This window comes from Rhinoderma darwinii, chromosome 11, assembly GCF_050947455.1.
Source record: "Rhinoderma darwinii isolate aRhiDar2 chromosome 11, aRhiDar2.hap1, whole genome shotgun sequence".
NCBI lineage: Eukaryota > Metazoa > Chordata > Amphibia > Anura > Rhinodermatidae > Rhinoderma > Rhinoderma darwinii.
In genome coordinates this window covers 27004790-27016797 of record NC_134697.1, presented here as the reverse complement: position 1 = coordinate 27016797, position 12008 = coordinate 27004790, and the positions used below count along the sequence as shown (strand labels likewise).

The window sequence follows — 12008 nt, the reverse complement described above, 5'->3', positions numbered from 1 at the left end:
AATTCTGCAGCAGCCATTTTTTTACATTTCTTTCTATACATTTTTAGGAAACTTAGTTCAGACGTTGTGGAAAATAACTGTGCGGAAATCAGGCTGCGGTGCAGAATTTCCCCTCCGCAGCATGCACATTATGTGGCGGAGAAGAAGCGGAATTTCACTGCAGATTTCAGCTTATGCAATGCAAAAACTGATCTGTGGCACGTCCGCTGTGATATCTGCAATATCTGAATTACCTGTCAAATATGCAAATGTTGCTGCAGATTCGCTGCGTAATTGCCCCAAATCTGCACCAACATTTGTAACGGAAAAATTGAGCCACGTCTGAACATGCCCTAATGGTTTTTATCAAATGCACTTGCACTTTAGCCACTGTATAATAACTTTTTAGATAGCAGTTGTATACTTGTAGTGACTGTATTACATGTATTTACGGTATCTGTATAAACCGGAGTTGCTTGTTCCTGCCTCACCCACCTTCTTTGGTACGTCTGTAATGTCTATTTTTAGAAATCTTTTATGGCATTTGGATAAATGAATAACGTTTATATCTTTGTTTGCATATCAACTGGATCGCTAATTGTTTTCTTTTTTGGTGTTCTATTTAGTAAGTGTGCATCGACCGTCTATATATCTAGCAGGGTTTTTTTTACTATATAGTTTAGGTGTTTGATTGAAAGGTTGAGTGAAAGGATTAGATAAGCAACCAGGGCCAGATCAAGTTCAGTGGCGGTCTTGTGTCACAAAGGAATGTCTGACTAGGGTTCCTTGGATTCATCAAAGGCGATAATTCTGAGAACTACCCCCCTTCTATACATAACATGCGCACATCCACTTTTAATTTCATACTAAACTTTTTATCATTGCACTCACAGAACATATAATCAGTACAATCAAATAGGTAATTTGTTAATTAACCCATAACAAATAGACCCTAGTGGCAAGTGATTGCCTTCAATTTCGGCTCCAAAAGAAGTTCTCTTGGGGCCCATTATTGCATCAGTCTGGGCCCCACTGAAGGGCCCCGCAACCCTGCTGCTTAGGAATAAAGGCAAAGCCTAGGAATAAGGGCCATACACTATTGTGACATCATCACAATAGAACATAACTTATAAATGAAGACAAGCACGATTGTGACATCATCTCAATAGAATACAGTTTCTAAATGAAGACAATCTATATTGTGACATAATCATAATAGAACATAGCTTAAAAAATACATAGGCTATTGTAACATCATCACATTGGAACACAGCTTATAAACTAAGGCACAGGCCATTGTGGCATCATCATAACAGAGCATATAAATGAAGACGCAGGATAATGGTCACATTTTCACAATAGAACCCAGCCTAGGAATAAGGATACATACTATTGTGACATCATAACAACAGAAAACAGTGTATAAATGAAGTCTATTGTGACATCAACAAAACAGAACACAACTTATACATGAGTAAACAGACCATTGTGAAAATATCATAAAACAGCACGGCCTAGTAAATAAGTAATAAAGATACAAATTATTGTGACATCATCAATATAGAAAACAGCTTAGGAAAAAAACACTATTGTGACATCATTAGTTTATAAAGGAAGACCCAGGCTATTGTGACATTATTACATCAGAGCACAGCCTAGAATTATAGATATAGACTACTGTGACATTATCATAATAGAACACAATGCATAAATGACACAGGCCATTGTGACATATTAGAGCACAGCCTAATAATCAAGACAAATACTATCTATATTATACAAAACGCGGGAATAAAGTGAAAATATTGTGACGTCATCAACATAGGACACAACTTACAAATGAAGACACAGTGTATTGACATAGCCCAGAACGGACAAAATAAAAAAAAAAGATGACCCTAAGGGCATGACCACACGTAGCGGAATTGCTCTGGAATTTTGCTGCGGACAGTCCACAGCGGAAATCCGCAGTGTACACGTTTCTCCATTGCCTTCCACAGCTTTTTAGTTGTGTTCGTTTACATGTTGCGGACAATTCCGCTGCGTAGCATAGGCTGCGGCGCAGAATTTGGACATGTAGCAGATTTTTTGCGGACTCATTGCGGAATTTCTCCATTGACTTCAATGGAGAGTCAAAATTCCGCAATGAAGTCCGCAGATGTTATGTAGATGTTATGTGTGCTGCGGAGCGTATAGGTTTTACTAACATGACATTTCTTCATTCTGGCTGGACCTATGTATTTCTAGGTCTACAGCCAGACTGAGGAAGTCAACGGGGCTCCCGTAATTACGGGTGACTACGTGTGTGCACCCATAATTACGGGTGACTACGTGTGTGCACCCATAATTACGGGTGACTACGTGTGTGCACCCGTAATTACGGGAGCGTTGCTAGGCGACATCAGTAAATAGTCACTGTCCAGGGTGCTGAAAGAGTTAAGCGATCGTCAGTAACTGTTTCTGCACCCTGGACAGTGACAACCGATCACAATATACATCAACCTGTAAAAAAAATAGAAGTTCCTACTTACCGAGAACTCCCTGCTTCTTCCTCCAGTCCGGCCTCCCAGGATGACGTTTCAGTCCAAGTGACGGCTGCAGCCAATCACAGGCTGCAGCGGTCACATGGACTGCCGCGTCATCCAGGGAGGTCGGGCTGGAATAGCGAAAGAGGGACGCGTCACCAAGACAACGGCCGGTAAGTATGAAATTCTGTTACTTTTACTAGGGAAAGAGCTGTCCCTTCTCTCTATCTTGCACTGATAGAGAGAAGGGAAGCCCTCTTCCCCTCAATATGCAACGGCTAGTCCGCATCAATTTAATGCCCATTTTAGGCAAAGCCGCAACAGAATCTACAATGCAGATTCTGTGCGGCATTGATGCGGACAGTGGCGGAAGAAATCCGCCACGTCTGGGCATGCCCTAAAGGAGCGATAGGGGTAGAAGCCATTCTTGTATAACTAATTTGACCATAAGGGCAACAGATTTTCCAATTCCTCTCCCTTTAATAAAATGTTACTTTTATTGCTTAAATTAAATCTTATAACTAATTAAATTTGTAAAGCGCACAACTTAGCGTCCTGCTATTATGATGACCAAATCTACTGGTCTATACTAATATTTTAGATTGTAATAACCTATGGATCGACATCTAAAAATCACTTATAAAGGTATGATTTACAGTATTTCTGCAATCCACACTGTTATCCACACTAAAAAGCAGGATTGACTTGCCGAAATTTAAAATAACAGATTACGGAGTTCCCCGACATGTTTTGCAGAGAACACAGCTTCTTCAGGGGTCACGGGGCTATTTCACTCTGATAGAACACAGACATGATTATGATATTTATGTATTATATCTTCAGGGTATCACGTTTCTGGACTGCAAGACCATGAAATTGTTTTTCCAGAGCGCGTGGTGAATAGAGTGAGGAGAAACGTGGATCACAGCACAGTAAGCACTATTCATGTCATTCTGTTGTGTGTGTGTGTGCTTAGAAAAACATGGCTGCTGTCTATAGGAATAGCGCCACTCTTGTCCACAGGCTGTGTTTGGTATTGCAGGTCAGCCCTATTCGAGTGAAGAATTGTGCTGATTTTATTGGTGTTTTCTTTCATTTAAAAAATAAACCCAAAATATAGCTGGTTTGTGGCAGCCCAAGAGACACAAATTTAAAGGGAATGTGTCGCAAATTAAACCTTTTTTTTTTTAAGCGTCGTTACTTATTTCTATTATATTTTTTACGTTTTTTGCTGTATTTTTTATTTATTTTTTCCGTATGGTGGAAAGTATTAAAAATGAAATAATAATTTGACATGTTTTCCAATGTTGGCCACCAGGGGGAGCACTTCCCAGAATTACAGCAAGGTGAATAAGGCAAAGCAACCTGACTCACAACTGCTGTAAATGTGGGAGGGAATCTCACCCCCCCTCCCACAAGCCAGGAAAAGGTGTCTTCAAATTGCTAAGCAGTGTCCGGCAGCCATATTGGGTGTGATTCTGCAGCTGGAAGAAGTTATAGGACACACCAAAAGGCTAAGTGTATGTTCACACGCTTACTAAACAAAGGGAAAACAGCTCCTGATTTTCAGCCATTTTTTAATCAAACTCGCGTTTTTTAACGGCCGTTTTTGGAGCTGTTTTTCTATAAAGTCAATGAAAAACGGCTCCAAAAACGTCCCAAGAAGTGATGTGCACTTCATTTTGGTCGGGCGTCTTTTTACGTGCCGTTTTTGGAAAAGTACCACGTAAAAAACGCCCTGTCGGAACAGAACGCTGTATTTCCCATTGAAACCAATGGGCAGATGCTTGTAGGCGTTCTGCTTCTGATTTTTCAGCTGAAAACATTGTGTGTGAACATACCCTTAGGGTATGTGCACACGCTAACTGCATTTACGTCTGAAATGACGGAGCTGTTTTCAGGAGAAAACAGCTCCGTCATTTCAGACGTAATTGCTCGTACTCGCGTTTTGCGAGTCGTCAATTACGCCCGTAATTTGGAGCTGTTCTTCAGTCAATTCAATGAAAAACGGCTCAAATTACGTCCCAAGAAGTGTCCTGCACTTCTTTGCCGAGGCTGTCATTTTACGCGCCGTCTTTTGACAGCGACGCGTAAAATTACAGGTCGTCGGCACAGTACGTTGGCAAACCCATTCAAATGAATGGGCAGATGTTTGCAGACGTATTGGAGCCGTCTTTTCAGGCGTAAATCGATGCGTAAAACGCCTCCATTACGCCTGAAAATAGGTCGTGTGAACCCAGCCTTAGAATGATGAAAGTGAAGTGAATGACTTTTCTTTTGACCGGTTCACACGCCGTGTATTTGACGTTTTTTTTTTGCACATTTTACGTGCAAAAAAGCACATAAAAAACGCTTGATTACACTTGATTTTGCGTGTTTGGTGGATTTGTGTGTGTGTGGGGGGGGGTGCTCGCCGCTGATTCTTCAAAACAGCTGATAAGCGGCTATGAAGTATCAGCGGCGCCCGTGCACACTCCGCTCTGCCACACACACACACGGGAAAAGTCTTAAAGGGGTCGTCCAGGAAAACATGGCGCCGCACCTGTCCTCAGGTCGTGTGTGGTATTACAGCTCTGTCCTATTCACTTCAATGGAGGTGAACTGCAATACCAGACACAACCTGAGGACAGGTGCGGCGCTGTGTCTCCAATCCGGACACCCCTTCTGTCCTGAGATGACACGACGGGGGAGGCGGGTGTCAGAGCCACCCACCGCCATCACTGCAGACAGAACCACACCACTACGGCATGAGGGCAGGGCTTGTCCTGAGTGCACTGTCTCTTGTTATGGACAGATTTATAGTCACATGAACCCCGTCTGATGAATCGGTAACCTAGGTCCGATCACATGACAGAGGGGGATCACCAAAAACCCTGTGCACCCTCAGCCCGTCCATCCAGCCCTTTCCTGGTTATATCTGCGTCTGGGAAAGCTGGGTGACCACCATTACCCCTCATACTGGAGTGTTTAGGGATGTGACTAATGAACCTCTCACACTCCAGTAGGAGGGGTAATGGTGGTCACCCAGCTTTCCCAGACCCCTGAACGGTAAATCTCTCTAGTTGTGCTGAGACTGTTTGGGAATGTGACTAATGAACCTCTCAGTCTCAGCACAACTAGAGAGATTTATCGTTCAGGGGTTTGGGAAAGCTGGGTGACCACCATTACTCCTAGTGGAGTATGTTTGGGTATGTGACTAATGAATCTCACACTCCAGTAGGAGGGGTAATGGTGGTCACCCAGCTTTTCCAGACCCCTGAACGATAAATCTCTCTAATTGTGCTGAGACTGAGAAGTTCATTAGTCACATCCCCAAACAGTCTCAGCACAACTAGAGATTTATTGTTCAGGGCTTTCCCAATACAGTTGCATCATGTGTCCTTCATAGAAGGGGGGGGCGTTAGGGGGGGGCGTCGGGGGGGCCCGTCGGGGGTCACGAGAGCGGGGGTCTGTGAGATAGAGAGTGGGACATGCAGAGACACACATCTTACCTGCAGTGCAGCTGGTCTTCAAGATGGCGCCTGCTCTCTCCCTGCAAACAGCTGCTCTGCTCTGTGTGACTCTGACCTGCGTCTGCGCAGTACAGAGCCAGAGAGCAAAGTCAATGGAACGGCTCCCGTTCATTGACTCCTATGCACTGTAGCTGCCGTATTTCATCTCTGTATGTGTTGTTAATCGACACATACAGAGATGAAAAACAAAATGGCAGCCCCCATAGTGAAGTAAAAGTTAGAAAAATGAAAAAAGTAAAACACAAACACACAAATAAATAAAATTTTATAATAAAACACTAAATGCAAATTGATATCAAAAATTTTTTTTCTGTGACACTCGTTCTAGCTGGCAGTACTTATTAGATAGACCACCAAACAAATGCATGGGGGCAAATGCATCAGGCAGGTTGTATTTTAACATAATCCTTTTCCCTTCCAACCTAATGCCCAATGCTTTGTTCTTTTGAGGGATAAGTTATCTGCAAATCTGCCTGGCTGCCACTTATCTCTTCTCCCTATGGCAGTAGAAATGCATGCACGTTTATGGAGGAGTCGGGAACAGAACAGAGGTATATGGCCAGCTTTAGAGGCTTATCAAAAGCCTATTAATAATACTTGATCCTCAGCAGCTTCTTATCCCCTGGATCGTTGTGCCAGGCCAAGAGAGCAATACAGGGTGCTCAGGTTTCGATATGAAGCCTACCTTCTTTTGCATTGTATATAGGGCATAATACCCAGTATATAAACTAAATAACATGGGGTGGAGGATCTTCTGTCAGGTCCCATTTAGGGCTAGAGCCAAGTAATGGCTGGTTTACACAGATTTCTGTCTATAATGAGTGCCGATCGCCAACAATAAGAGGTCGATCGTCGCTTGTTTAAAGGCTCTATACACAAGGGCCAATGTAAACTGCATTAAGATGAATGATCGTTAATACGGATTAAACTGCATAGTGACAAACAATTTGTCTCCATACAGCTTACATATGGTCGGCAGCTCTTCCCCTGTTTACGCGGGGAGAGGGGCATCCGAATATGATGATTTTTAGGGCTGCATAAAGGATGCGATCAGCCGACGAACGAGCATTTGGGTAGGCAACCTAAAACAATTGGTGGAGGTGCCGACTTGACAAGGTGCCTGTGCACCTATAGTAGTGAGGCTGTAAGGGATGAATACCATGGTATAAAACCCTAGGCTAAATCTTATATTATTTGATGCTACTACGCGGGTCTAAGGATTTCAGATTTTCTTTGGCTCCAAGATACCTGCAATGTCTTGAGGTTTATTATTGCAGGAGATCTGGTGCACTTTGGCCTTCATTGCTTACACAAGTCACGTAACTGACTGTAAAATATATTTCCTTGTTGATAACAGATAACACATATATGTGGATCACACCCATAAAACAGAACTTCTATGAGCAATGTCGTCATGGCACGTCTAAAGTACTGTATATTATAGGTCTTGTGAAATTTTTGGATTTGATTTACATGAGTCAAGTGTTGTCACCAGTAAAACAAACATACCTTGTTGTCAGGATCACCTTATGTAAGCAACTTACTTTTTTTTAACCAGAGGCCAGTACAGAAAAATGTTCTTATCTCTTATATGCCACATGAGCAACTAGGTATCTGCCAAGGGTGCCACATAAATGGCATAAGAATTGGTTGAAATGGATTCCTAAATACTTTCCGATTGAACCATGAGACCGATGAAAGTATTTGGTACACAAATTGAAGGTGGAAGAATTATTGTTTTTATTTTTGATGCTAGTGGCTATGTGCGGTGCGACGTTTCGGTCACATTGACCTTCATCAGGCACTGAGCCGTTCTGGGGACTGTTGTAAGCTGTGAATGGCGCTTGCATATATATGGCGGCTTGCCGCTTGTTGTGACGCCACAGTAAAATCACAGATACACTGTGGTATCATTCTTAGAAGAGCCGTAATATAGAAAATGTATGCTACATCTTTATGCTATATTGTGAATGGGAGGAAGCTGTAATACTGTGAACCGCCACTACAGTGTGTTGGCGTTTTACAATATGAGGAATTGTAAGCGCACGAGACCCTTCGGTGCTCAATATCAAACAAATACATTTTTCCAGGACATTTTTCCGTCCCCTTTATAGATCATGCACACGACCGTGTGTGCTGGCTGGGTTCCATCAGTGATCCGCCGTGGAAAGATAGAACATGTCCTATCTTTCCACAGATCTGAGAATTGGGTCTGTTTTCACGGACCCGATTCACCCGCTAAAGTAAATGGGTCCATGTAAACTATCGGGTGCCACACGGATGCTGTGAAAAACGGGCAATGGGCATTATTCATAGGTGTCAACTAGACAACTTGCCATCTATGGCCATCTTTACGTTCTTGAGACTCCAGGTAAAAAACAATTCATGTAAAAGTATACTTTTTTTTTACTTTATGTCTAAAGGTGTCTCAAACTATGTCATGATGTAAACTTTTCTAGAGTTTTTCTTCAAATATTAATTCCACCCATAGATGTAATTATTATTGCAACCTGAAAGTTCAATCAAATATCGGAGGGCAGTAAATAAAGATAATGGGTGAAATTAATTGTTTACATGTATTGAAGCAACAAAGAAGTGACATGAAGTGAAACTCAGCTATTTAACATTTTTATTTTCAGGACGAAAATGTATCCTATATCATCCAAACCTCAAATGGTACTCTAATCCTCAATCTACAGAGAAACAGGTATGGAATACATCACTTCTAATTCTATGTAAAAATTATAAAGGTAGCCGTTATTAATTTTTATTATTATTATATATTTAATTATATAACATTGAAATACCGGTTGGAGAACTCGTTAGGCCAGGTTATATGCTTGTGAGAAGAGGAAAGATTTCAGTGAGTGATCAAAGGTTTGGAGAGTGTGGGATGGAATGAGGGAGGGAGTTCCAGGAGAGAGGGGAAGCACAAGAGAAGTCTCATGTGGAGTGGAAGCTGTGAATTAGAGAAGAATTGTAGGACAGGGCAGTATTGGGCAATCCTGAGGGGGATTTTGAATTGGATTCTTTGTGTGATTGGCAGCCAGTGGAGAGATTGAAAGAAGGGAGTGATATTAGTCTGTTTTCCGGTAGACCACAAAGAAAGGTGTTGCAGTAGTTCTAGCTATAGACATTGGAATTTATTTTTTGGGGCAGATTCCTAAAAATTTGGTGACCAATTAGTGAAAATAAGCATAAACTGTTTGGGAGACCCCACCAAAATGTGTGAAATCAGCCATAAAAATATCTAATGTCTTTGGCCACCATAGGCCAAGAAAATCATCAAGGAGGCAAAATGGAATCTTTTTTTTTAGATCAGTTGAATTTTGGTAATCTTATAGAGGAACAAATAAAATGGATTGTGATTGAGGGACACATAAAAACAGGTATGATTTTTTTATCAGTAGTAAGTTAAGTTACTGCATGTGTCACTGAAGCACAATTAGAGGCTGTTGGTGTGTAACAATAGACTGCTCATTAGCTATATTTGTCATTAGCGCTTCATTTATGAATTTTGGATACAGGCAAAGCTGGTGAATTGTATGTGTACAGTGGCGTACTCACCATAATGGCAGATCACGCCACTGCTATGGAGTCCGTCGTGTGAGGGGTGCCCAGCACTGAACTACTCCTGCTTACCGACATAGAGCCATTGCATTTTCCTCCAGCCACCACTAAGGGAGCTCACTACATAGAGATTTTTATAGTTTTTATTGAGTTCAATAGTAGCTATATAAATTCATATTCACTGAGCTCCTCCTAGTCATATCATGTACTATGTGAAAGATAGATATAGATCAGCAGCACAGGACAGATTTTTCAAACGGGTGCACGTCTCCTAGGTCACAGTCCAAGGTGGCCCCTCAGTCAAGGCAAAAAGAAATTGAGACAGCACTACCAAATTTTCAAAGCGAAGATCCTTTTATTCCACGGTGCAACGTTTCAGCTCAGATACGAGCCTTTCTCAAGCATAATAGTGTGACATACAAGATGCATATATATGCAATACGAAATCAAAAATCAATTACACAAACATAGTAAAATTGTGTAGTAGTGATACAGCAAATATACATAGCATTATAACAATAGGATCCCCTATGAATATGCTGATACACACATAGGAAAATAAATTTAAAATTTTACATGTGTGTAGTGTAAATAGTGCATTTACTATAATAGGGCCAATCAATCAGATGGGCTACATGTGTATAATAACATGTGACAATGTTAAAAGACAGGTGTACATAATAAAGTTTAGATTAAAAACATCTTACCCTCGCTGGATCGGCTGATAGCATCGTACACTCTCTACTACGTAGGTCTAAACATTACGTAATCCTATCACCTGTGAGTATGAGTCATCGCATGGTGCGTCGTTAAGTGCATGCGCATGGCCCACTGAAGGCGTTAATCGCCATATTGGAAGAGGGCCATACACCCTTACATGTTCCACATGAAAGGCGTCAGATCCTGTCAGCTTCGGATGTGAGTCACGGAACATATCGTCAATTCGCGACTGCGCAATGCTCACTCAGGATCCTCGGCGCCATTTTAGAGAAGGGCAATACCATTCCATACATTACAAGTCCATCTTATCCACTCTCAAATCTAATTGGCCATATATATAATAATATACAAAAAAATGTGAACGAAAACTAAGAGTAAATATTATGTCACAGATCATTAATAACCATACCTCATATCAAAAGATACAGATGGGGATTTTAAACACATTAGACTAAATATAGGACTCATAATATATAAATATAAAGACTAGCATATCACCAGAAGAGATATTGTAGAGGGAAGTCATGGACAAACATGTATGGAAAGACTTTTCAAGATAGGATGCATATAGTCAAACATAGGAGTAGTGCATATATATAGCTTCAACCGATCCTTGAGGCAAAACCTTGAGAGTAACATCTAGAAGAAAGAGAAGAATATTAGTTAATTTATAGTACATCAGCAGTATATATCAGACCTAAATGTTATAAATGATATATAGAATATTATTATAGTAAAAAAAGGTCAAACTATTTGTTAGTCTCCTAACACACAGAGGAGGGGGAGGAATACAGGGAAAATGATGAATCCACGGGCAGATGTTCATATCGGAGTATAACGCTGGGCTATCTAGAGAAACTTGGGAAGATCTTGAAATCTATATTAAGACCTCTAGGGAATAAGGTGTCTAGTTTAAAAATCCATTCCAACTCCAACCTTTTCAATTTAGAGATCCTGTCTCCGCCGCGTCTATGGCGCGGTACATGGTCAACGATGTATAACTTAAAGTCATTCTCCCCATGGTTTTTTTCAACAAAATGTTTAGGAAGGGGTAGGTCAATTTTCTTAGTGCGAATAGTAGACTTATGATTGTTTATGCGTTTTCTGCAATCTAGAGTAGTTTCACCTACATACAATAATTTGCAAGGACATTGAATAATATATATTACATGATCCGATTTACATGTAAGATGATGTTTAATTTTATAAATAGAACCTTTAGTGGGATGAATAAATACCTCGCCCTTGACCATATTCTTGCAGTTATTACACCCTAGACAGGGAAAACAACCAAATTTTTTGGGGGCTAACAAGGACTGATGATTCTTAGTAATAGAGCCCACATCTGCATGTACTAGACGATCTCTTAGATTTTTGCCGGTTTTTTTGTTGTCATCAATACGGCTTGTATATCAAACATTTTATATATCTTATAAATTGGGATTATTATTATGTTCTGTCACTTTTTCCTATATGTTAAATGTAATTATGTTAAATGTAACTACCATATTGCTCTTTTATCTAATTGACGCATATTTTTTCAATCATTCGTGTTTGTTTTTTGTTCTATTCCTTGTAGCAAACTCCCTGTGTCCCCTCCCCATTTCCTCCTGTGATTGGTCGGTTTTTGATTACTGACATGTGTATATATATGGGAGATGTTCATTTGTGTATGTTCATGGCCTGAGGAAGACGCAATTCC

General features: G+C 40.8%; 1 protein-coding gene across 1 annotated transcript in view; it reads left to right on the top strand.

The window, feature by feature from the left end:
• The window catches only part of LOC142664175 (disintegrin and metalloproteinase domain-containing protein 9-like), a 77472-nt gene that overhangs the window by 20265 nt on the left and 45199 nt on the right, over positions 1 to 12008 (top strand). Inside the window, exons 3-4 of the mRNA XM_075843200.1 lie at positions 3348 to 3436; positions 8656 to 8723. Of these exons, the coding sequence (XP_075699315.1) occupies positions 3348 to 3436; positions 8656 to 8723 (157 nt within the window). The remainder of the gene's footprint in view (positions 1 to 3347; positions 3437 to 8655; positions 8724 to 12008) is intronic.